Genomic DNA, 26,499 nt, shown 5'->3' with positions numbered 1-26,499 from the left:
AGATAGAAATGACCAGATTTCAAAGCAGCAAAGAGCAAACACTTTAATCCTTCACTAGCAATTCAAAAGCCCCTACTTATAAGTCAATTATAAAGCATTTTTGCCATTTAAGCTACCTAAGTCCACAGGGTTATGTGTAGTGCCCAAGAGCTGTCCAAGGACCTGTTCTGACAGAGAGCTGAGTCCCTCATTTCACACTCCAGTTTTTAGCACTGCAAACATTGCAGCTCCTATTGCACTGACTCCAGACCTCTTGTTAAGTGAATGACTGTGGTTATAGCTCCATTTTGAGATGGTGTGTGAGTTGAGTACAGATTTCATTGGCCTGTAATAATGCTTATTGCACTGGGTAGTCCCCTGGTACTGCACTGAGAGTCCCCTGGAGCTAATTTCTTTATCATTAATGTGTACAGGTGTATGGCCCTGCCTTCTGCCAGCTGATAGGAAGCACCATTATCTCTAATAGGCTTTGTTACTCTTGCACAGGACAGGACAGACTCCTTTTGCAAGTTATAAATGACTGTGTGTTCCTAATGGATAACTGCTCTGCAAGAGCTTACCATTAGCAGTGACTCAGTATCCTGGGATGGCCTTTCTTATCTCTTGTCATATCTGTTCAGCTGAAGGGCACAGCACCGTGCCTGGAAATGGCCCAAAGCCCCCTGCTTTCCTCAAAGCCAGACAGAAGATAAGGGAGTTGTTGGCTGAAGTCAGGATTTGACAACTGTTTGTGTACCCACCATGGCATCAGTGATCTCTTCCATTCATGCTACGAAATGAGTGAAGACTCTATTCCTTTCTTCACAAAAGTGGGAGAGATGAACACTGCTTTGTACTTGATTGACCTAAAGATTTCTAAAGCTTAGTGGTACCTGACTGAGGTGGGGATCCCACCCTATAATTTAACTAGAGAGTTAGTGTATGCAATCCTGTCTTCTTCCCCTTCTTGCCCCCATATAATTTGCCTTATCTGTACTTGACCCCAGTGAGGATGCCTAGCTGAGACGTGAGCAGGCCTGGGAGAATTTTTGTTTGCTATGTTGCATGTATTGTTGTCCCTGTCTTATTTTGCAGGTGAAAACTATCCAAGTACAAAAAATCCGCTATGTCTGGAATATCTATGCAAAACAGTTCCAGAAAGTTGGGTGAGTGCACTGCACTGGTTGCACAAGTCTCTGAGGAAGTCAAGCTTCTTTGTGAATAATGTCCTAAGGAAGACACTCCCTTTGTATTTTAGAGTCCTAGAAGACCACCACACTTGTTCAGCTATACATGCAAAATTTGGTTCTGGTCTCACCTGCAATGAACAGGATGTCAGGTATGTATTTTAAAACATGACGACTCAACATATGGATTTCAGAATGTAAATTCACTGCTCTTGATGCACTTTCCAGGACTTTCTTCTGTATTTAGTAGTATGCATGTAATTTTAGATGAAACAGCCATGTATGAACACATTAAATGAAAAGGGCTAGAGAATTTTGTGTATTCCTTGTCAAAGTTTTTGAAATGTCTCAGTATTCATCATTGTTACTGTTACTGTTCTCCATCAGGAAATAACTATGTCCTATAACTAACTTTAAGCAGTTCTTATTTGGAGTAAGAGAAAGTCTCTGTGAAACAGTGCAGATAAGTTGTGTGTTTGCTTCTTCAGTGGGGCTCCATGTAATTGTATTGAACTTCTAAATCAGCTAGTTCTGGTAATTGAATTTATTCTCATAAACTACTGTATCTTTAAACAAGTTACAGAATATGTATTCTTAAATCTGCTAAATAGAGAAATGATCTTCAGTTGATTGAATATGGAAAATCCAGCTCTTGACCTTAGCTCATGTTAAATCTTACATTCAAATCAGCTTTAACTTTTTGCAGAATTATTTGGTTTTAGATTATTTAGTTTTCTTGAAGAAAGACCCTCACAGCCTTTAAACCGGGATCAGTGCAAGCTCTCAGAAATATTTCTTGAGAGATATTGTCACTATTTTATCTGTAAGTGATGTGTCTTTCTCCCATACAGGAGAGTTATATGTGGGCCAAACACTATTGATGTTCCAGTGATCCCTATTTGGAAACTACTCATCAAAGAGGTTAAGCATTTCTGTTGCTTTTATTCTAAGCTGCTTGGGGAGGCAGAGTGTGCATATAATTGATTCTATATCTGAATTAGCTTCCCACTACTCACTCTTCAGGCATACTCCTTTTTCAAATCCTGTTTAAAGCTGTTCCGTGAAATCACCATAAATTCATTTATTCTCTATTGTTCCCTATCGTCCATCCACATATCTGTATGGCTGGTTGGTATTTGTATGTATCTGTGTCCTGGGAGCTCATTTTATTGTCCTTACGAGGGCCAGTGAATGTTTACAAGCTGCACTGGAAACCAAACCTTCCAGGCCAGGGCTGTCTCTTAATCAGCAGAGGTTAAGTGAACAGCAGTTCCTGGTGCATGCCCACAGCTGCAGAGAGACCCAATGAGCTCATGACTCTGGGCACAGCACCACATAAAGCAATATCTTTTCAGTCGGGAATTGGTTATATGTGGCCTAAACAGGGTGTTTGTGGAGATGTGTCTGTGGTATGTGAGCTCCATGCTGACAGCACAACCTGCTCTTCTCTCACCTTTGTTACATTTCTTGTGAGAAGCAAACAAAGCAAGGATTGGGCTGAGTCATTCACATCCCAAATAACATCCTATTGGCCCAGGTTATCTGGTGCTTCTCTCAGATGGAAATGGTCTAATCTGATTAGACTGAAGCCACTGCTAAGAAAACTAGAAAGGGGGCCAGGAGACACATCACTTAATATCTTTTATTCCCACCCTTTTCTAACACAATGGACTGTTTAGGTATACTGAGACCACTTGAATGTGACCTGCTCTTTACTATTGCTGTCTCTCCAAATAGGTCCTAAATCCATTTTACGTGTTCCAGCTGTTCAGTGTGTGTCTGTGGTTCGCTGAAGATTACATGGAGTATGCTACTGCCATCATAATCATGTCTCTCCTCTCAGTATTTTTGACTGTATATGATCTCAGACAGGTGAGACACCTCACCTTTTTCCACAAGGACAATTTATTTCTAATGTCTGGGAAAGGTGAGGATGTTGCAATATGCACACAGTGCTATGAGAGTTACTCAGAGGTTTAGTTCCATGACATTGTGTAGTACCAGGTGCAGTGACCTGGGCTCCTAGTCATCATAATCTCTGTGAGGTACTTTACTCACATCTTCCTTCCCCATTCCAGTGTTTCCCTTTGTGACCTTTTGTTACACCTTCTCCATAATTAGGGTGGGGACCTTCTTTCTCAGTGTGATTGTATAATTCCTGGTAGGGCTAGACCCCAGTTTGAGGCCTCTCATAACCACAAATAACGAATGGAAATAATTGTTAGTGGATAAATTGCATCATGTAAGATGTAACACTTTTGTGTGTTCTCCTTTAATTTATAGCAATCGGTTAAACTTCACAGTCTGGTTGAGTCTCATAACAACGTCACGGTCACTGTCTGCAGAAATAAGGAAGGTGATTCCTGTACATTTCTTTCTTCAATGTATTTTATTTCTATAGCAATTTATATCAAACACAAGCATGTATAGTATCAAATTTCTTCTAGAGCGATTTCCTGTTCTGTCACTTACAGGTTTCCAAGAGCTGGAATCACATCATCTTGTTCCTGGAGATATGCTGGTTTTGAAAGAGGGCAAAACCCTTTTGCCTTGTGATGCCATCCTGATCAGCGGGCAGTGCATTGTAAATGAAAGCATGCTGACAGGTACAGCTCATCCCTTCCAGGTTTGCCATCTAAACATCATCATAGCCCCATGGTTTCAGCTGTCAGAAAATAATTAATCTTTGTCATATTAGTATCTGCTTTGACATAAACAGGATATTTGTCACCTGTCAAGCGTTGAACTAAAGGCTCTTCTTTTTACTAGAGAGGGAAAATTGGGAATGTCATGTTTAATCTCCTTGAGGGAATAGTTAGTGACCTGCACATGAGGTTCAAACCAGGTAAACAACTTGTGACCATCAAGTGCAGCCATGCAACAGAAGTTCAGGCCTCTTTTCAAGTCTGTATATCTACAGCAGGGGTTTGGCATCCTTGGAATGCTTTCAGTTCTCAGACTTACAGGAAGCTGTTGTACTGATGCAAAGGAGAGCTCTTCTCTGGCAGTCTGTTTGTTTGCTAGGCTTCAAACTCCATTCACTCTGGAGATGTCAAAATGTAAAAGTAAAATTTCTCTAAACTGGTTTCCCTAGTAAATACCTCTGACTTACAACCTAGATATCTAGATACTGTACTTATTTGAACCTCTGCAGGCTGGTGTTAAGTGTACTGCAGTTTTCCTTATCTGAGCTAATCTTCCCTAGGGGAAAGTATTCCAGTAACAAAGACCCACTTACCCCAAGCTGATGACTTCAAGCCCTGGAGAACATACTGTGCAGAGGATTACAAAAAACACGTCCTCTTCTGTGGAACAGAGGTCATACAGACCAAGGCAGACGACAGAGGAGCAGTGAAAGCTGTGGTGCTGCGGACTGGTCAGTCAACACTTCAGTTTGCTTCTCCTTTCATGATTTTTCTTGCTGGAACAGTCTTATTTAATGTATCCAGTCACATTTAGTTAAAGACATAAATCTAAATTCACAACAGTCAGATGGAGAATCACTATCCTGGGCTGGGCTAAGCCAGAATGCATTGTTTCTGTTTGCTTGGCATAACTTTTACAAAAACTACCAGCTTATGATTAAAAATGAGAATTTTGCTTTGCTTCCACAATCCCCTCGTTAGGACAAAAATAACTTTTTTCTATACTCTGCAGATTAGGTCACATATACCAAAATGAAAGATCTGGGTCTTCTTTCATAAGTTGCAGATATTGAGTAACTTTGAAGCCCTCCATTCTTTGTAGAGAATTTTTGGAAATGTTTTCTCCTCGGAATGATTTTAGTTTGTTTTTCTAGGTTTCAATACAGCCAAAGGAGATCTGGTGAGGTCCATTCTCTACCCTAAACCCATGAACTTCAAGTTGTACAGAGATGCTCTCCGGTTCCTGATGTGCCTCATAGCATTTGCAGCCATTGGAATGATCTACACAGTGTGTGTATTTGCACTTAATGGGGTGAGTTACTAAATGCAGGAGAAATGGTCACACTTAGTTTTAAAGAGATTTGAAACTTGAGTGACTTCATAAGCATTTATATATAAAAACATAGCCCTTGTCGCTTTCCTTTTTACCTTAGTATATGAGGCCATTTTACAATGAATTGGTGACAGTACACAAGCTCTCACATATTCAATTCCAAGGTGCCAAACCCACTGTTGGCAAATTCTGTGCAAGCCCTGCATGCCTTATCCACAGTTTAGCACTCTGTAAGAGCCTTTTACAGACTTTTTTGTGGCGCTTTTTTTGTAAATTCCCAGAAAAAGCACAGGTGAGTCGTGAGTTAAATGGGACACAGGCTTATCTGTATTTGTGAAAAGGCACCTTTCCAAAAATTTCAGTTGAGAGCAAAGACCCATCTATCCCTGTCCTTTGTCTCTGAGAGTGACTGGTGTCAAATGCTTATGGAAGATGGTTAGGAAGAAGGGCAAGTATAGAACAATTCTTCTCTGTTATAGTCTTCTAATTTCTTGAAGAGAAAGGTTTAGCAGTTCAGTAAGCTGTCTTTTGTATCTGGATCATCTTGCTGTAATAGTCACTGAAAATCTGCCACAGGGAGGTTTAATCTATTTCTGAATTAATTTGTCTTGGAGTTGACAGCACCTGTGGCAATGATCCCCACAGTTTCATTAGGTACTGTGCAAAAGTGTTCTTAAAGCTTCTGTCTGAAATGCTGAAGGCACTGTAGGTTTTTGTTTTAGAGAAGTAGCAAATAGCTGCTTTCTGTTTGATTTTCCTGTACTAATTATGACTTAAGAGATCACTGGCCACCCCTTCAGCCACCTTTCTTCCCAGTTACAGAGCCTTGAACAATACAAGTGTAAATGAGATCCCTGAAAATCGACCCCTGAAAATCGATCCCTGAAAATGCTACAAAGAACTCTCTGTTTTCTTCTGCCTTTTTTTCCCCCCATATCTTTGTATAGTCATTTGGGGGATGGTGGGGTAGTGAAAGGGAGATAACCTACACTTAGTTATCACTCAGCTTAATACCTTTGAGAACTCTGGGGATATAACTTTTGCAAAGGCAACTATCCTGTATCATCTGAGTCACCAACATCTTGATGTGGAACTAAGACTTACTGTGTTTGGAAGCAGCAAGGGCCAGCTATTCCCTGGGGGAGGCAAGCCAGGAGCCAAGGGTGACCAGAACACAGATGGTTCACTCACCGACCAATGCACAATCACACAGTACCTGAATGTGGTGGGGAGAGCTGAGTGCAGGTAACAGCCCATCAACAGTCCCAGGCAAGGCAAAGTGGTGAATAATCTGGGGAGTACAGTCAGAAGCAGAAGAAGATGAGGACAAGAGACAAGGCCTCGACACACATCTTAAGGTGTCCGTCCAAGAGACTGGGCCAGAGGCAGGTACATCTACAGCATGACTCAGACAGGGACTGAAGGCCCAGGCCTGAGCTTAAATGGAGCTCCTGAACCCATGAGCAGAAAGTGTGGATGGAGATGAGGCTAGTGAGGGTAACTAAGGCCTATTAGTGCACCTAAATCTCTAAATCTCTGGAAAGTTCACCTGAAACCCTTTTAAAACATTTCACTCATTCTCATGCATTGAGGTCACTGTAAGAAATAGTTATACACTGTAAACAGTAGTTATGCAAGTTTTAAAGCCTAATTGATTCAAAACTTTTCCAAAAGCTTTCAAGAAATCACTTCATGTCTTGATAATTATCTGTCAATGTAAAGTCCAAGTCCCGAGTTGCAAGGTTCATTCTGTAACTCAGCTTTTGAATAGTTTTTCTCCTGGGGAATAATTTGCAATCAGTTGGCTCAAAAGATTATTTCCCCTTAGGATATCAAAGCAAGAGTGTTTAAGAATGTATGCTGGTGTCTGCTTTGCAGTTTTTCCTTTTTTTTTAAGTTAACTTCCTCCTTATAATATGTAAAATACATGCTGATGTTATCTCAACTGCTGAAATTGTCTTGTCAGACTAGTGTAAGATTGAGTCACAGGATGTACTAAATGCTTTCTTTTCTGTGAGTGTGTTTACCTAAAGGTGGGTGGTAAGTGCTTCATTCTAACATAAAATAGATAGAAGTATTATCAAACTTGTGCCTTCTGTGGGCAGAGACAATATCAGTGTAGAGATAATCAGAATATGAGGGCAATTCAGCACGTCAAATGCAACATGATTTGTGGTCCAAGTCTCAAGCTCAGAAGTAGTAATAGTAGATCTCTGTGATGGTTTGCGAGTCTTTCTGAATTGCAAATTGGCTTTAGTTTGCAGTGTCTCAGTTCTGGGGCCTGAATTGAAACCTATTCAATACTTTAGCAGTGATGCCAACTGCCAAGAGTAACGATGCCGACACTGAGCATACTGGCAGTCAGTTTTACACTGACCTCTAAACTCCCAAATTAGAGATTGCTTTTAGAATGTAACTGTTACTTCCATGTCTCTTACTACAGGTAAAAGCAATTTCCTTTTGCATCTCCTAGAACATAAGATCAGAAGAAATCATTAGCTCACACATTCTGCCCTCCTTTTCAGCTCTATCCCATATGTCTCACCTGTCATCCTAACATGCAGTCCAGAGCTATGCCTATAGGCAATTGGATGAATGCCAATGCAAACAGCAGATTCCTGTGTGCTGTGTCATGGGAAACCGGGTTTGACTGAGGGTGCAATAATCTAGTTGGCATGTTTGAGCTGGTGCTTTGGAGGAGACTGTGGCAGGTTTGTTTGTGTGGAGAATGAATGAAGACCTGGAGGCTGTTCTTTAGCAGTGGTGAGGCCTTAAAGCCTCTGGTTAAATCAAGCTGATTAATTTCTTATGGAGAATAATACATAATGTACCATGGCCAGAAAACAGTGCAGCCTGAAGCACCTGCAGTGGAGGGGAGGAGGGTGAAGAAGTCTACACTTGGTGCAAGCAGCACTCCTTGACGCTCTCTTCCTGGTAACTGCCTTTGTTATGTCAGGAGGAGGCAGGAGAGGTGGTAAAGAAGGCTTTGGATGTTATCACTATTGCTGTCCCGCCAGCTCTGCCAGCTGCCTTGACAACTGGGATCATTTATACTCAGCGGAGGTTGAAGAAAAAGGGCATCTTCTGCATCAGCCCACAGAGGATCAACATGTGTGGACAGCTGAACCTCATCTGCTTTGACAAAGTAATGGCTGTGTGGTGGTTATGCTCTTATAGGTAATGGGAGCTGTTCTAGGGGTGGGAGAGTATGTGGTTTGGTTTCCACTGTATTTTAGAAACACAGTGACCAACCCTGTGTACTTAAGTTTTTGTTGACTGAACAGAAGCTGTTGCAAATTCTTGTTTTTCTTGGAATCTAGGAATTGCCTGGTAGCCCTTTTGCTCTACATTGTGCTGACATTTTCTGGACAGTAACTTCTTAAAATAAGTCTTGATTTTTATTCCTCTTGGAGCTCTCATGTGGGAACTTAATTTAAATGTACATTTTAACTTAGACTGGCACCTTAACAGAAGATGGCCTGGATCTTTGGGGCTTGCTGCCCTCTGAGAGAAACTGGTAAGGCTCCTTGACATGCAAATGGTATTTAAATTTGGTGGGATGGTGACTGGATTCTTCTCCTAGACATATGAACAAATCTGAAAGACAGTTAATGCTAAAGAGCAGTTTGAAGTTCCCCATGTTTAGATTTTCAATTTTATTTCTATAGCCTCTGGAAAATGAGTGGTTTGCTTCATCCCAGGGGTCCTGCTCCACATGAAAAGATGCAACCACTGTTGTCAGCATTTGGTATAGCCTGTCCAGGCAGGTAGTCTCAGTGGACATGCTGAGTTAGATCTCAGAGCTGCAGTGTTGCCCCAACCCTTTATGACAGGAAGTCACTGTTAACCATGAGATTGACATTCAGTTCCTTCAGTGGCTGTGATTTTGCCCACTTACATTTCCAGAAATGTGCATGCACAAAGATGCTCAAACTTATGTTAGCTTCAGAACTCAAGAGTCCTTGCACAAGCCTCAAGAAAAGTATTTTATAATAATCTGTTCCTCTCCATCCCAACAGACTCCTTAACCAGGCAGAATACACCTGTTTTGAGCATGTGTATCCCAGACTTAATAGATGCACAAGAAATAGCTCATGGGGGAGTACAAGTCCCTAGAATATGCTTGTGGTCTGACCTCAGGATGGGATTTTAACTGCCCTCAATTAGGATTTTTTTTTACCCTGTAAATCATCTGTTGTTTGGTGTTCTCTGATAGTAATTTTTTTGTTCTCTTTTGTGTTAGCTTCCAGGACATTCACAGCTTCCCTGCAGACCAAAGCCTGCCTTGGGGCCCAGTGTTCAGAGCAATGGCAGTTTGTCATTCATTGATTGTGTGGGAGGGCAAGATCCAAGGAGACCCACTGGATGTGAAAATGTTTGAGGCCACTAACTGGGTAAAACTGTGCTATGTTTTTATGCAAACAGTGGCAGGGTGTTTTGGTGGTCTCGAAAAAGAGAAATGTCCCAAGCCCTCTCATGCAAATAGCTACTTCCCACACAAGTAAAACTCAGAAGAGATACTGCATACTCAGGCTTTTGAAGAAACGTTCCTTGCTTCTGCCTAGAGCTTTCACCTAGAAGTATATGAGTATTCAGGTCATTTGGCTGGAAGTGGTGGATGTCATGCAAACCACACTGACACAACAACTCTGTCTTTGGCTGCTGCCAGACAACAGGAATTCCCAGATGTGTCTCACATGCAGATTAAGACCACTTTTACAGAGCATGTAAAAGATTTCTGACAGCTTTGAACTTGTTACAAGACTTTGACATTTGTTAGAGCTCTGTCAATGTGAAGGTATTTCTACCATCTTCAGGTTTGAAATCCTGTGCTCTAAGTGGATCCTTGAGGTTCCTTTCAGGTGTTGTGATCTGAAATATTTTTGTCTTTCAATACCCAGGTGATAGATGATTCCAGTGGACACCAGATTGAAGGTCAAGGATCCACACATGTCACAGTTGTTAGGCCTGGACCTAAAGCCACCACTGTAAGCTATTTGTGAGATTCACATTAATGATCAAGTTAAACTGTCAGTGTAAGACTTACCTTTCAGAATAGAAATGCTTGGTTTTCCTAGTTCAAGAGAGCTCTTCCACACTTCATCTTTCCTGTCCTGCCTGCAGAGAGATTGCCTTGCTCTCTCTGATTACAGATGCCAGGGAGAGCTTGCTGCTCACACCAGAAGCAGGGGGATGCTGGATGATAGATTGTCCAGCTCAGGGATTTACCTGTCCTGGTGGCTCAAGACTCAATCCAAACTCAGCTGAGCAGTGAAGATCTCCAAAAGCATTTGGGAATGCAGTAGAGTCTGGTAGCTGATGTCAGACCCTTACTGGTGACATACACCAAGGGGGATGCTTTCAGACATCCATTTTCTCTTTGCAAGACCAGTGTAAACAGAATCTTGTTAAAAAAAGAGGACTAGTGACTTCCTTTCAGAAAATTACGTCTAATTGTCTGCTAAAACTGTCAGTGAACTTTTCCTACTGCTTAAGGTAACTATTTCTGTACAAAGTTAATTTTCTCTTTATATACCAGTCATTCCTAAGTGTGACAAATCAGCCCATTATACATGGTTAGCTTCTTACCATGGTCCAAAGGACAGACCTAAAATCCTTTGGCCTGAGTTTAAAATCCTTGCTGCAGTATATAATCTACTTGCTTTTCTCCTAGGCCCCAGTGGAAGGAGTTACCATTTTACACCAGTTTCCATTTTCTTCATCCTTGCAAAGAATGTCTGTCATTGCTCAGGAAATTGGTGGGGATCAACAGGTCTTCACAAAAGGGGCTCCAGAAATAGTAGCCATGCTATGTAGAGCAGAAACAGGTAACTAACACTTATAAATGCTTCCTAGAAACACATATGTGTAAGTGACTTTTGATGGTGAAATGAAGTGGAAGGTCCAAATGAGATTTCTGTGTCTAAGACTTGATACTTCAGCCCAGGAAGTCTCTCTGTTGTGCTCCAAGTCTAAGGCTAAGCTCTCATACAGTCCTTCTCAGCAAAGAAGGACTACAAAGAGATATATGTAAGTACCAACCCTTATACAAGGTGTACAGTCTCTGCCAGAATAGCTATTTGGAAAAGTTGTCTACTAGTCCAGTAGACACCAAAAAAAATTTTCTTTTTTCTCCAAACCTTGGGAGGGAAACAAGAGGAACACAGATCCTTCACAACATGCTGGAAGAAGGTAAGTCTTTGGAGAATAGTTTAGGACCTAAGTGCAACATGACAGAGACACAATGATTTCTTATTGAGTAAAGTTCAGTTCAGCACCTTTCCTTGATGTCCTTGGCCTACTGATAAACTCTAGGTCTACCTGACCTGTGGGACATAAACCTTCCCTGCTCCAAGGCTTCCTTCCATTAGAAAGCAGTCAAATGCCCTGATGAACTGTCTTTTCCTCTTTTGCACAGTCCCATCGAACTTTGAAAGCGAGCTCCTGCTCTACACAGCACAGGGCTTTAGGGTCATTGGACTGGCATGGAAATCTCTACAGGCAGGGAAGCCACCTACTGCTCTAACAAGGTAAGCCATAGACTGCTGCTTCTGGCCACATTCAACCATGGGCTAGTGGTGCCTCACGTAGTACCATCACCACAGCCTGCCAAGAGCAGGATTGTAGTACAGAGTTTTGTTACATTCAGGCCAGAGAGAATCTGATTTACATCTGGATAGAGGTCTGAGAATGGGTAGAGAGCACTCTTATAACACATGCCCAGAATCCTTGCACATTTCTAAACTTTCTCAACTTTGGAGTAACATAGGAAGCATAACTCCAGTACATTCTGAAGACTAGTACACCCCTCCATGGTTCCCTCATTTCTACCAGTCTCCTTGCAGACTTGCTCAGGCTTTCAGTTGAAGTATTTTTTTACACCCCCCCCCTTTTTTTTCCCAGTTATTCAGACTGCTTGATTAAGCAACGACAACAAATGACCCCCAATACTGTTCTCTAGCCCAGTCAAAGTCAGCAATTCTTCTGCTGTTGTCTTGGTCCAATCCTTTAGCTTTTGAGCTTTAGCTCTCTTTAGGTTCTGGAGAAGTCAACAGAGTCTTCTACTATGCTAAATTCTGAAATATTTGCAGTTACTGAGGATCTGCTGTCCTCTCTCTTTGCTAGCTGCAGTTCCTAATCCAGGACCTGCTCACTTGCAGGAGCTCACTTGCTTTTTCACAGGGCTTTTTGCTTTGCTGAAGGAGCCAATAACACTGAGGCAGAGTGCAAGTGGTTATTTCAGTCTTGTGACAGGAGTCATAACAGACCCATCCAACCCAACGAGCAAATGTGTGTGATAGGGCCCAGCTTTTGAAGTTGTGTGTGCAGTTACAGCATGTGTGATGCATATACTACCAGGAGAAAAGAGAAGGCTGGTGGTCAAATGCAAGATCTGCAATGAAAGCAGTTCAGGCCCCACCTGACCTGGCTACTCTGCCATGCAAGTGTTAGGCTAACTTACTACAGTGGCTAAAATAAGTGTTTGAAATAGCACCACAAAAAATAGACAACCTGGGACTGCTGAAAATACAGAAATTATTTTAATTGGTTTGAGTTAGGTAGGATGGTTAACATTAATAACTGGCTATTATCAAATTCAATACAAAAACAGGCCAAAGGCAAGAAGAAGAACTAAATCTGTCTATCTCTCTTTCACTATAAGGGAGGAGGTAGAATCTGATCTGACATTCCTGGGTCTGCTGATAATGGAGAATCGATTAAAGAGGGACACAAAGCCCGTCCTGGAAGAGCTCAGTGCTGCCTGCATCAGGAGTGTTATGGCCACAGGTATCTTAATTGGGTGGATTATTTATGTGGCCACTGGCCAAGACAGGGAGTGCAACAGTGTTTAAATGAACAGTCTGTTGTTGTCACCACCACTGGTAGGAAGGCACAGATATTTAGTCCAAGAAGAATCTCTGTTTTAGTAATGACATGAGCTGAACCATGTTGTCCCAGGCAGTTTCACTAGGCTGTGTTAGACACCTAATAAAGGTACATCATGCAAGATCCCTTCTTTATAAGGCCTTCTGAAATCCTGTTATAAATGATCAGAGATGGAGCATCAGTGCCAGGACAAATCACTGAACCTTAAGACATCTGGTATGCCTACCAGTCCCTGTTTATCCTTTTTTTTTTTTTTCTTCTTGGAGGGCTATTCCATCCAAATCCAAATCAGGATTTGGATAGAATAACCTCCAGTTTTATCATGGTCTGAAGATATTTTTTCGTGAGTAGCACAATACGTCTTCTTGGGCCTCACCCCTTTCAGCACATATACACCAAAGCCACCTGAGGCCAATCTATGAGAATTAGTGATACTTGCAGCAATTTAGCAGTTAATCCCTTTTTGGTTTTAGTCTAAATCAAATAATCTAGGAGCATATTCCCCATTTGAATTTCTCCAAGATGAAGATGAAAATACTTCATCTCCAGATGAAATATTTATTTTCCAGATGAAAATACATCTAATGATTGAGACAGACCTTATCTGCAAAGTTTTGATCTTTATAAAAAACTTTCTTACACACAGAGACTGAAATCTTACTGATTCTTGAGGATATATTTGAAAACTCAGAATTCAGGAAAAGGCTAATGTTTCCTCCATAAACAATTCCTCACTGCAGAAATTTTTAGATAACACACCTCTTGATTTTTATAGGTGACAATATTCAGACAGCTATAACTGTTGCCAAAAATGCTGGGATGATCTCTCCAACACACAGAGTGATTCTTGTGGAAGCAAACAAAGAGCCTGGATCTGTTTCAGCATCTATAACCTGGAAACCCCTAGGAGAAAACAAAACTGAAGATTACAGAAACCTGGTGAGCATAAGCATAAGAAGCAGATGTTTTGGAGTAGGGAAACAAACTAAGCTGTAATGCTTTAAATAAGACAGTGGAATTACACTAGAATAAAGAGACCTGTCATTCACCATCATTTGCATGTCAAAATATGTGCTAGAAAAGTGTTTAAAAAGAAGGAATCGTTATAAAAAGGTACTCCCCTAGAGCTTAGTTCCTGGTATATTATCTCATAAACAAGTTTTTGCTAACTGTCTAGCTAGGTTTGAGAACAGCTTTGCAGAAATCCAGGAAAGATTTGTTCCTAGCCCTCATGCTTAGCTGATGTCTGTTTAAAGCATGCTTCCTTTCCCTGCAAGACAAATTTGATTGTATAGGTGTGGACTTAAAACCAGTGGAGGTGCACTGAACCAGCCCTGCTCAATCAGCTAGAGAGTTAGCACTTTACCATACATGCAGAATTAAAACACAAACTAAGTGTTGAGAAATTGCATGCACACAATGAAACATAGGCAAGCTACACTTAGAAATTTCTTTCATCAAGCATCTCCTCAGAGAAACTGGGCTGAAAGCCAGTTACTTTCTCCCTGAAGAGTAAATCTGAAGGTGCTGACCCTTCTCTGATAAGTGGTAAGAGTCAGGCAGATGGTAGGGAATACCTGCAGGGGCTGTTGAGTGGCTCCTTGCTACCAAAGCTCATCCTGAGCTGTATCTGCTCTGTGTTTCACTGTAGAAAGACTTGGCTAGACGTGGTTCCCAGACACTGTCTCTCTAGCCCCTCTCACTCAGAGTGCAGCCCACCAGATTGGTACTGTTGCATGAGTTTTATCAAATGCAGCAATACTGAGGGCCAGCTTTTAAAACTTAAGAAGCACCCAGTCAACACTGAAATTAATGGCACTATATGCCTCAATCCCTTTACAAATTCAAGCAAAGGCCTTGAACCCAAGGCTCCCAGAGTCTTCAAGAGTGCCCTGCCCATGGTATACCCTTTACTTTGTCTGTAGTAGTGCCTGTGTAAATGTACAGAGCAGCTTTTGAAGGCCTAGACACAGCATAGATTCTGTCTTATTTTACAGGAGGATGATGGTCAGACTGAGCGAAGAACCAATCTGGCATTGGGACACGGCCAGTATCATTTTGCCATGAGTGGAAAGTCTTACCAAATTGTAACACAGCATTTCAGGGACTTACTTCCAAAAGTAAGATGTGGATTTTTTAACTGGTGTGGGCTTGCCTTTCAGGAGATTCCAATTGTCCTGGTATAATTAGCTGAAGGGATCTGTACTAGGACATCTTTTGGGAACAATTCTAACCCTGAAATCCTTAATTCTAACCCTGACATTAACATATGTTAAAAATCCCTAGATTTTTTTCTGCACATGAGAGGAGCAGATCTGTCTCGTGATGTGATGATGTGACTTAAAACATTTGTGCCCATATGCCTGGCCCTTGCACAGCCCTGATTCTATCCTGTTTTGGAGAACAGGAGAAAATATGGTATTACACATTATGCACTTCAGCATGGCTTGTCTGTTTCATGGAGAGGATAATCCCATGAATTTTCTTCTTGTAATTACCTGCCTGGTAATTTGTTTTCATCAGGTAACTCAAATGACATACCAGGCCTCTTGTCCTTATTGTGATTGTTATTTTTTCAAAATATTGATTAAGAACCATTGTATCTTTGATTATCAGCATTTCCTACTTCAGAGTCTAGAATCAGTTGTTTATAAATATGATTTTTTGGGATTTCTATTCAAGATCATCACTGAAATCACTTGCTTCAAGTGTTTAAAAAATAATTTCCTTTTTTCTCCTTACAGCTCCTGCTGAATGGAACAGTTTTTGCTAGAATGTCTCCTGGTCAGAAATCCAGCCTGGTAGAAGAGTTTCAAAAGCTGGAGTAAGTTCATAATGAGTTTGAAAGTGTTTGTTGAATTTCCAGGCTTGAAAGACGTCTAGTAGGAGCTAGCTTTTGTCTAGCAGAGCCTTTCATGGAAGTGCACAAAACTTAAACTTCCACAGATAACCACCTTTGCAATTAAAATCCAAAAGCCTGTTAAAAAAAGATGCTGAACACCGTGCTGGTTTGGCAACCTGTGGAAGATCTAACACTCCCATGATTCTGGCTTTTTTTTGTTCACATCTTCCTTCATTCTTACTTCTCTCTGGGCCTGAAGGAGGGGCACTTGTGTCCCTAAGGTTTTTTAGGAATATCTCCCAGCACTGTAGCTTCTCTGATGCTTCCAGTCTTTTTATTGCACTGTCTATTCCCAGTGAACACGAGGTACCTGTGCCTACAGTGCTTCCTTTCTGAACAGGACTGTCCCCATTAGCCTTGTCCTCTGGTGTGATTGACCTTAAAATCAGGGAGACCAAGTTCATTGTAGTAAATGTAAAGCTTCATGCTAATACGTTCTTTATTCCGTCACAGCAGAAACTCTTTCCTGTAGTCAGACCTGAGGTGCAAGCCCAAGGCCCATGCACAATTCAGAGTCCTGGGATTACATTTTGGTCTTTCAGCTTTCCAGAAAAGTTTTTAACAAAAATCTTTCATGACTTGCACAAATGACTTGCATGGACTAGGCTCTGATTCCTCACTTTCTTTGGAACTGAACTCTAGGTCACTTTATTTTTTTAGTTACTTTGTGGGCATGTGTGGAGATGGAGCCAATGACTGTGGGGTAAGTGAAAATTCTTTAAAACATATTTATTTTAAAAATGAGAAATGAATGCAATGTCAGTGGAATATTCCAAACTGAGCACATGCTGGGGATGGGAGTGCACTGCTTCTTCACAGAGCAGCTGTAGTGTCACCAGTATTGATTTAGACCTGATCCTACAGTGCAGTCCTTACCATGCAAAAGCTGTCCTAGGCAGAGATTTTTGCAGTGTGTGGTCTCAAGGACTGATGCATTTTCTTTGCAAAAAGCCATCAGAAGGTTCTCCAAATCCTCCACTGGGGTTTATGTCAATATCTTCAGTGTTTGGGGTTGGAGAAGACAGGTGAGGAGCTTTCATGGGGAACAGCTGTAGTCCTACAAGGTTTTTGTAAAAGAACATTTTAGAAGAGCAGGAAAGCTTTGGGTTTTCTTTTTCCAAAAGGAAGGGTTTATGTTCAGGAGGCACCCACAACTCCCTTCTGGGCAGGTTCATATCTCTCTATGACTTCATGCATCCTCGTGGCAGTGAGAGCAATGCCACCTCAGCAGTGCAGCTCTTGCTTGTCCTAACACAAAGTCCCAAGGATTGTCTTGGGGGAAGCAAGCAGAGAACCTAGTCTATCTGCATGAGGTGTGACAGCAAGTAAGTGCTGACAAAGGAGGCAGAGCCAAACCTGTCTTCTGCAGGTGGTAGTGGATGGCTCTGGGGTCTGTGGAAAATGATCTTGCCAATGCTCTCATCCCCATTCTTTTCCTGGTCCCAATGCCTCACTACATCCCACTGGAGGAACCCCCGAGTGGAGGACACATAAGGAGTAAAGAGGGACTGCTGTTCACAGCACACATCCTGTAATAAGAGATCACTGCTTGGCAGACATGTGAGTTGCTGTGTCTTCCTGGTTTGTGAGTGTTGAAGAAGAATGTGACTTTCAGGCTTTGAAAGTGGCACATGCAGGGATATCACTGTCAGAGCAGGAGGCATCTGTGGCTTCACCTTTCACATCCCGAACCCCCAGCATAGCCTGTGTGCCAGAGCTAATCAGGTAAGCACAGAATCTTGTTCCCTATTTCATAAAGAAGACAGTTCCCACTCCTCTCAAATATTAGTGTTGGGTGTTTGCAGCAAGCCACAACATGTATATCTAGAGAAAAATAAATGTCGTTGATCTTGAAATTGCTATTTGCCTAGTCTCTTTCTGAAATTCCTTTACATTAATTACCTGCAAACTACAAGAGGAAGGCATTTAGAGTTGAGCTTTGTATCATCAATAGTATTTTAAATGCAAAAACATAGCAAAATGAGCAATGCTCTATAAAGCTGAATCAAATGTCCACAAACCAACCTGTACACTACTGTTGGGCCCTGCCTCTGATACCCTATGCAAGAAAAACTTGGCATCTGTTATTCCAGGATCCTGGTTTTGCTTACTGGGGCAGGGGGAGTGTGTTACCCTCATCAGATACCATATGTTCACTGCGGGAGGAGAGGACTTGTTAGCTTGAATTCACTGAGGAGCTGCTTGGCTTTGAATTTTTTTCCTCATACAAAATTGTTATCTGTACTATTAATATCAGCACAAAAAGTTGCTGGGGTAAATTGTATTCTACAGAACATAGGTGACTAGAATCAAGCCTGTTTCCTTGCAACAAGATATCTGCAAGTGAAGATTTCACTTTCATTCAGGTCAGATTTTATTTGTTTCACCTCCCAGCAAGATACTGGCAGACTTCACTGCTTGTGACACATGCCTTGTTTTTCAGCAGCCCTTTGAGAGGACTAGAAACAGGAGCACCCCTCACCTAACTGCTGTCTTTTATTCATGTCTTCACACAGGGAAGGCCGTGCTGCTCTTGTCACTTCCTTCTGCATGTTCAAGTACATGGCACTGTACAGCACAATTCAGTACCTTGGTGTTCTCCTACTTTACTGGGTATGTACTTGGAAGATGTTGGCTAGAACTGGATGAGCAACACTCCCTTGTAGGAGAAACAGGGCATAAAAGCCACTATAAAACTAGAGTATGGAGCTTTACCTTTACCTGAGCTGCAGACTTCTGTGGTGTGATCATATGGTCCTCCTGTACTCTCACATGAAAATCAGAAAGATTCTTCCCATTAACTTCAGCCATTGGGCTCAAGATCCAAGCTGGGCAAAAAGAAGGCTGAGATACTGAATGGTGTTTTGGATGAGGGCATATGTCTGTGAAAAGGAAGAATCTGGTGTAAGCCTATGCTGTTGCAATTTATTCAGCATTTAAACCATGAATTAACTTGACAGTAAGCAAATCCCCTGGAGTGCCTTAAATCACTTTTGCATGGCTTCTTCCCAGATGGAGAGAAGGGCTTTGCATTCAGAAATTACCCAGCAATGAGAAAGCACGTCACTTCAAATAGTCTTCTTTTTTATTGCATGGTGTGAACTGGAAGCACAGTTAGTTCAAGCAATGTGGAAAGTGAGAATATTCACTGCAGGCCCAGTGGTGACAAGTCTATCGGCAGGGTGGTGAAATGTGTGGTCCCCTTATCTGCAGAGTAGCATTTCAAAACAAACAGCAGAGCATTAGCTCCATGGATATAGTGTGGCTTTCTGGCGATGATATAAACAAGCCCATGGCAAATGTCTGATTTGTGATATTTTTTCTTTGTGTTCCTCTTTTCAGCAACTAAACTCCTTTGGGAATTACCAATTTTTGTTTCAAGATCTGGCTATTACCACTGTCATTGGCATGACAAGTAAGCCCCTTAGTCATCCTATGTGTTAATGAGAGAATGGTCTCAAATATTTTTCACTCCTTGGGAATGCATAATTCTATGTACAGAAAAGAGGAAAAGGGCGACTAGACATCCTACAGAGTAATCCTCTCTGTAGAGTATCGGATGTTTGGATTAGTAGAAGAGGGATCTTGTTTGAGAAAAGCTCTGAAGTAAGATGGTAATTCTTAGTGGTGCATTTGCTGAGCATGTAGGTTGTTGCTAACTGGGATGTTATCTCTAGAAGGAATAAAATCACACTTTATGCAGTGGAAAGTCTATTCAGGCTTTTTCCAGTTGACTTAGGAAGGCAGATTAAGGGGACACCTAAGGCACCATGCCCAAATGAAAAAGTGTAATGATTGACTGTTTGGAGACCATCTCACCCTTGAAGCTGTGTAGGCAAGAGCCACAAAAGGGAAGAGAGGTGGAAATGGAGAAGAAAGAAATGACAGATGTCAGACATTATAGAGCAGGAAGTTGTAAGCTAAGAATGAGAGGGAGCCAGTGTTGAGGCAGAAAGACAATGTTGTTGAGACAGAATAAATGCAGGGAGAGGTTCAGAAGCAGGAATGGCAAGGACAGGGCCATTAAGAACATACAGCAAACCCACATCCTGGTGTGTTCCATCCTTGCTGGAACACAAACAATAGGAAAAGACTTTGGTTAAATCAAGCCTAAAAGAGCCAGCCACAGTACTGGGTGCCAAAAGCTACATTGCTGTAAGTAGCCCATCTGGAATATTGCATCAATGTATATCATCATGTACAAAGCCTGGATAACTTTGTTAAACCTAAGAAGAGAGGAAAACCTGTTGTGTCAGCTAATGTAGTCTCCCTCCAGCTCAAATAACCAGGCACTTGCCATTTAGTTCAGGAGGATGCACAAAACATGGGCAGCAGAAAATCCCAAGCCGCAGGTGACAAGTGACAGAAAGAGAATAGGAGACCGTGAGTATGTTTATATCCTTGGTCCTGACAGTAGCAAAATAAAAGAAAAATCCAATATTTTATTTTCAAAATATGCCTCGTGATAGTCATATACCATTAATTAGCCTTTTCTGCGTCAACATGATTTTGTAAGAAAACAACTCTGTATTTTGTACTTGATGTGTTGTATTTCATACAAACTTCATACATTTTATAATGAATATTATAGAGTGGTCATTGATAACAGTATTATACAGCAGCACTGTTTGTATTTTGGACACACTAGTAAATATTTCTGTGCATGTTTCAGTGAGTTTCACAGGTGCCTACCCAAAGCTCGTTCCCTACAGGCCTCCAAGCCAGCTTATCTCACCCCCATTGCTGCTCTCTGTTGTACTTAACATCCTCTTCAGCCTCAGCATGCAGATTTTCGGGTTTGTGGTGGTCCAGGAGCAGCCTTGGTATTCCAAGACTGATATACACCGGTAGGTCGCCTTCTTGGGACTCTTAGTAACACAGGGTTGACCTAGTGGATGATACTATTGATCAGCTTAACTGCAGGCCTGATCAGCAGCTGCAAGCAGACCCTCTGCTCCCCACAGGGTGCAAACATTTTAACCACTGTTGTCTGCAGGTCCCTAAGCTCTCCAGCAATCTGCCACGCAGCACAGTGCATGTGGTGAGAATGCTTCTGCTGAGCACAAAGAGGAGGAATTGATTGCAAGAGAGGCCAGGGTATCTGAGTAGGTTTGAGCTACTGAGCAAGCTGAAACCAGAGGGTGAGATTGGGGGCATTGCCAACAACTGACATCATGGCTGTGAGGGAGGATTCCTGTCAGTTATAGGAGAAGTTGGGGGAAATAACTAGAACAATAATTATTCACTGACCAGTGTGACACTCTTTTTTCAGTGCCTGCCTCTCAATGAAGAATCACATGGAGAATTCTTCCTACAGCCTGGGACTCCATGGGATGGGAGATGGAGCCCATGAACAAACAGACAATGGCTACAAGAGCTATGAAAACACCACAGTGTGGCTGCTGAGTACCATCAACTGCCTCATTGTAGCATTAGTGTTTTCCAAGGGAAAACCTTTCAGGAAACCCATCTACACAAACTGTAAGTATGGGGAGAGAGGAAGGGATGTAAGTCAAATCAGGAGGTCAATTCACTACAGAAAAACTAAAACTTGATCAAAAAGATGACAATCAAAAAATCAGGATCCTGATATTAGATTTTTAAATGACTAAAAGCCACCTGTTCAGGTACCTTTTTAGTGCCAGTGGCATCCAGTGACCAGCAGCTCTCTTCTGTAATGCTAAAATCCTGGACCTGGCGCTTGGATGTCTGAAATGGACAAAAGGAGTAGCAGGAAAGTGGTGTTTGCTGGCAGAAGCATCATGTTATTTGAAGCAGCCTAAATGAGACATCTCAAGGAGAGATTAGGTGGTCTCATTTTAGTCTTCAGAATAATTCTGGAAGAACCCTATGTCTCTCTCCCCAGAGCATGCTGGGTGAGCAGTATTTGAGCGAATTCACATTCAGGGCATTCTTTTGGGCCCATCTCAGAAGAAAACATTCAATGACATCTACATGTTTGCAGAGTCCCATTTTCCAGAACCGGAGATATTTAGCATTTGCTAATTTTAAGACCAGTAATCTTCTATAATAAAGGCAAGAAGCTGAGGTTGCTCACAAATCTGTGGCTTTATTTGTCTATTTTTCTCCCTTCAGATGTGTTCATACTGGTGCTCATAGGGCAGCTGGGCATTTGCCTCTTCTTGATGTTTGCTGATATTGATGATCTCTACTCTAAAATGGATGTGAGTATTGTCCTAAGGCAAGGGGGAAAGTTTCTTCCTACTACCAGTCCCATCATAAGTGCAGTGGGATTGTTTTAACAAATGGCACAGACTTTTCCAGGGATACATGGCACCTCTGAAGAAAAATGAAATTTAATGAGATGGATTTTAGATAATGGTATTGTAGAACCTTCTGGATGACTCCAAACTAAGATCTATGCACTGTGACAGCTGGACAGCTACACATGTACTTTTGATTGTTTCAGCACATTGTCTATGCAATAGAAGATGGCATCACTGAGCTTAAAATGCTTGGTGTGTTGGTGGCTTGATAGCTGTGAAGACAGGACAAGAATGGGGCTAAGCTCTGCAAATTTAAAGTACAGCACCATGTGCTTGTGTTTCTCAAGCTGTTCTACTCTGAGCAAAGGTCCTCTTGAAATGAAGATCTACCAGCTGGTGCTCACAGAAGCTCTCATTTCTCAGTCCTGAATCTCTTCAGGTTCCCTATTTAAATCTCAGAGAGCCTGCAGTTTCCCAAAGCATTATTTGGGTTTAGAACAGTGGTAGAGAAAGGCTAGTGTGGGCTTGCATGACAATAGACAATCTATCTTGATCCTTGATTAATAAATGCCAATAAGGGCTTGATTTATTTTGTCTGTCAGAATGCAAGCTGGAGTTGTGCAAATCCATCCTAAGGGAAATATGAGGGAAGGACAAGATCTGCATCGGCTGTAGGGCAGGGTTGTCAGTGGACATGGCAATTAGTATGTCGAGACTGGGAGATGTTAACCTCCTCCACTGTGACACTCTCACAGTCTTGCTGCAGGTGTGACAGGAACAGAACAACAAAAGTAACTCACAGCTGTTTTTTCTGTACATTTGTAATCAGAGAGATGAAGTGTGGTGGCTTTGAATAACAGGTACTGAACATAGTGCTGCTTCCAGTCCTGTATGTTTGCATGACAGTCAGCAAGTCGATTTAGAAATGGAAGTAATGAAACACGGAAAAAGGAACATAATCAAAGGATGTGGCTCTCGATTTTAAACGCCAAAAAAGCCCAGCAAAAGCTGCCTCACCGTGTAACGATTTCCAGACCAGCGGCTCAGCGGGCAGAGCTAGTTAGAGAATCTGCCACGAGATGGCACTTTAAAGCAAGTCTTAGTCCTGTTGTGGACAGTGGTGGCACAAGATATTGCCAGCACTGCAGCTGTGTGACGCTCAAATGCTTTTTGGGGAGAACTGCAAAACTCCCAGCCCAAGCAGTCTGGAGGGAATACACTGGAATAAACTGGATTTGCTGAGAAGAGAAAAGGGTGGAGTGGCAATAAAAAACTCTTCAATAGCCTGGCCTGAAGAAACTGCTGATAAAAATTTTGGATCAGAGCTTCATCTCCAAAAGAAATTGAGCTACAGCCAGAAAGCTGGTGCTTCCAGCTGTGGGAAGCCGGAACTGGGTTTGGAGAGGAAATACTCAGACTTTGAACTATTTCTTACATTAGAAAGGAGGCAGTTAGATTTCTTATTGCAGTTGTATGGTATGGTTTTCTCTGTTTTCTGTACTGCATCATAGGTTTAAAATCATCTTTATCAATAATTCCTGAAGACAAGTAGCAATATTAGCTCATCAGCTAGTGCAGAGTGTACAGCCAGTGTGGAATTCTGGCTTTTCATTACATGAAGCTGATGAAGGGCCTGGAGCACAAGTCATGTGAGGAGTGGCTGAGGGAATTGGGTTTGTTTAGTCTGAGGAAAAGGAGGCTCAGGGGAAACCTTAATTTTTTCTATAACTACCTGACAGGAGGCTGTAGCAAGGTGGGTGTCACTCTTTTTTTTCCCATGTAACAAGTCATAGAGGGGAAATGGCCTCAGGTTGTGCCAAGGGATGTTTAGACTGGAGATTAAGAAAAAAATCTTAACTGAAAGGGTTACAGACTGGAACAGACTGCTCAGGGAAGTGGCTGAGTCATCATCCCTGGAAATATTTAAAAGAAGTGTAGTTGTGGCACTTAGGGACATGGTAGACTTTACAGTGCCAGGTTAATGATTGGTCTAGATGACCTTAAGGATCTTTTCCAACCTAAATAATTCTATGTTCTATGACACAAGTACCCACCAGTGTCTACTGTGGGCACATGTTACTGAACAGCTCCTGCTTTTTTCCCAGCTCGTTTGCACCCCTACCACGTGGCGGATCTCCATGGTGATAATGCTTGCAGTCACACTTGCTGTGTCCTTCCTTGTCGAGGTGAGTGTGCCTCCTTGAACAAACTGGTCAGCACTAATTGGAGAGATGAAAGGGTCAGGTCTCGCTCTTTCTCCCTCCTCCTCAGCTCAGTTTTGGGAATACCTAGTAAAACAGAAGTGATTCCTGCTACCTCACCCTTACTCCTCTTCCTCAAAGCATCTCATCTGGATGATCAGATATAAGGGAATGCAAGGCCAGGTCACCTTTTCTTTCCTCCGGTGAGTGGGATCTATCAGACCCTGCCCCAGGCTAGGAAAATATGGGCAGTCTTTGGTGTTTTCTACTCTGATCCTGAAAACTGTCAGAAGGAGCTCATTACAGTTTTCTGATGGAGAGCTCTGGTGAAGCTGGTGTGAGAAGTGGTCAGTAAAAGCCTGTTTAAGGCATGTGGATGAGCAGGGCAGGGTGGGAAACCTAGGTCTCCACTGTTTGCCCTGTCTGTGTAGCATGGATGAAAAGAGAAAACTGCTGTCCAGATCCTCTAAAATCTTCCTTTTGCTTTTGCCTTTACAGGAAGCTGTCATTGAGAACAGACCCCTGTGGCTGCTTCTGAAAAAGACCTTCCGGTACCACTCAAAGAGCCACTACAAGAGGCTGCAGCACAGCTTAGAGCAGGACTCAGCCTGGCCACCTCTGAATGAAACCTTCTTCTCAGATTCTGTGACAATAACAGTAGAGGGAAATATGGGAGGCCATAGCAATCCAACATTTGACAGCAGTGAGGACTCACTCTGAAGGAAAGTGCAGTGGACGCATGTCCAGGACTGTTGCAGGTGGCTGTAAAAGGACTCTCTGAGAGACTTAAAAAAGAGGCAAGACTGTCTCATCACTGCTTCACCACTCTAGGGCTTATCAGCTCTTGCTCATCTTTAAATTGACTGGAAGTAGAAAAGCTGGTTGCAGTAATATAAAGCCACAACAACGTTTCCTCTGTCCCCTTGCCCATGTACAAATTGCTGGCAGCTGCACATTGAATAACTTGCTGAATATTGGCAAAGTGTTCGTGGTTGAAGCACCCCACTGCTGCATCCCTCTCTTGAACTGCATTATGCAGTCCATACAGCTGGGAGCTGTTCCAGGTGAAAAGTAACTAATTGAGACACCACCACTACTCTGGGGAGATCCCCTTTGAGGAAACAAGTAGAACTTCCTCCTGATAGAGGCTGCTGAACATAGGCAGGTGCTGGGGTTCCTCAGAGGGTTTCAGATACTGTTACCTGGTGTCTGTCTATTGTTGGAGATTTTAACCCTTCCAGCAATAGCTGGCTTTCAGAGCTGGAAGGAGCTGCAAATAGACAAAGTTTTCTAGAAGCATCCACTCCCAGCACCATTGTGCTCTTCCCATGATGGGAACAAAGCAGAGCTCTCTTGGTAGCTCATTGCTACCAGGTAGCCTGTTTACCCTCTTGGTTTAAGACTTGTGATACTTGCATTTTCTGCAAAGCAGAAATTTGCAGTATTGACCTGCAAAGCAGAATGATTTAATTATTTAACAATTCTTTTTGGAGAGAGGTATTTGTTTGGGATATTCATTTAAAAAAAATACACTGAAACATGATAATTGCAAATTGTGATCTCATTCTGAGGGTTTTCAAAAACATGCCGCCCTTGTGATGTGAACTTCCTCTGCTAGGGCAGGTGCTGCACAGCTGGGCTGCCACCAGGCATCAGCTCCTGCTTTACGAGTGCCAAAAGAAACCCACATTGAAGGGGTTATTACCCCCTAGGACCTAAGGCCTGAAATAGAGATGGGGAGCCAGCTAGGTCTCAGAATAATTTTATTAAATTCTGTGGCATGCTTTTAAGTTGAACCATCTGAGGTTTTGGCTCTGCTTTTCAACCATAATTGCAGATGCAATTCATTCATCAGCTTGTATTCCTCGCCTATGAAATTTTGGTGGTGACTTTTACTCACTCTGCTGTGCTGTGTCTGCTATACATAAATGCAACAACACTGCATATTTCTGCAAGTGTTACCTGCTTATGACAAGTTTGACATAAGCAAATGAGTAATACCTGCCTACCTAACGCAGTTTACCTAATGGTAAATACCTGCCACAAAAGTATTGACACAAACCAGAAATGTTTCACATTTATTCCTAAAAGTATCTCCAAAGTTTTCAAGAGTTCCCAGTTCGCAGCAAAATCCTCTG

General features: G+C 42.1%; 1 protein-coding gene across 1 annotated transcript in view; it reads left to right on the top strand.

Annotated features, from left to right (window-relative positions):
- ATP13A4 (ATPase 13A4) overlaps positions 1-25,647 on the top strand; it is a 37,003-nt gene extending 11,356 nt beyond the window's left edge. Inside the window, exons 4-30 of the mRNA XM_051781274.1 lie at positions 1,075-1,145; positions 1,238-1,318; positions 2,018-2,087; positions 2,904-3,038; positions 3,450-3,522; positions 3,641-3,772; positions 4,372-4,542; positions 4,966-5,123; positions 8,101-8,289; positions 8,600-8,661; positions 9,388-9,538; positions 10,046-10,132; positions 10,819-10,972; positions 11,563-11,674; positions 12,808-12,932; positions 13,807-13,970; positions 15,029-15,151; positions 15,776-15,855; positions 16,594-16,636; positions 17,549-17,658; positions 18,450-18,546; positions 19,276-19,348; positions 20,606-20,780; positions 21,206-21,414; positions 22,030-22,118; positions 24,266-24,346; positions 24,860-25,647. Coding sequence (XP_051637234.1) covers positions 1,075-1,145; positions 1,238-1,318; positions 2,018-2,087; positions 2,904-3,038; positions 3,450-3,522; positions 3,641-3,772; positions 4,372-4,542; positions 4,966-5,123; positions 8,101-8,289; positions 8,600-8,661; positions 9,388-9,538; positions 10,046-10,132; positions 10,819-10,972; positions 11,563-11,674; positions 12,808-12,932; positions 13,807-13,970; positions 15,029-15,151; positions 15,776-15,855; positions 16,594-16,636; positions 17,549-17,658; positions 18,450-18,546; positions 19,276-19,348; positions 20,606-20,780; positions 21,206-21,414; positions 22,030-22,118; positions 24,266-24,346; positions 24,860-25,081 — 3,237 coding nt within the window. The 3' untranslated portion in view covers positions 25,082-25,647. The remainder of the gene's footprint in view (positions 1-1,074; positions 1,146-1,237; positions 1,319-2,017; positions 2,088-2,903; positions 3,039-3,449; positions 3,523-3,640; positions 3,773-4,371; positions 4,543-4,965; positions 5,124-8,100; positions 8,290-8,599; positions 8,662-9,387; positions 9,539-10,045; positions 10,133-10,818; positions 10,973-11,562; positions 11,675-12,807; positions 12,933-13,806; positions 13,971-15,028; positions 15,152-15,775; positions 15,856-16,593; positions 16,637-17,548; positions 17,659-18,449; positions 18,547-19,275; positions 19,349-20,605; positions 20,781-21,205; positions 21,415-22,029; positions 22,119-24,265; positions 24,347-24,859) is intronic.
- The last annotated feature ends 852 nt before the right edge of the window (positions 25,648-26,499 follow it).

Source organism: Manacus candei, unplaced genomic scaffold, assembly GCF_025592945.1.
Source record: "Manacus candei isolate 608988 ecotype Guabito, Panama unplaced genomic scaffold, ASM2559294v1 h1tg000015l, whole genome shotgun sequence".
Classification (NCBI taxonomy): Eukaryota; Metazoa; Chordata; class Aves; order Passeriformes; family Pipridae; genus Manacus; species Manacus candei.
This window is presented reverse-complemented; position numbering and strand designations above follow the sequence as displayed.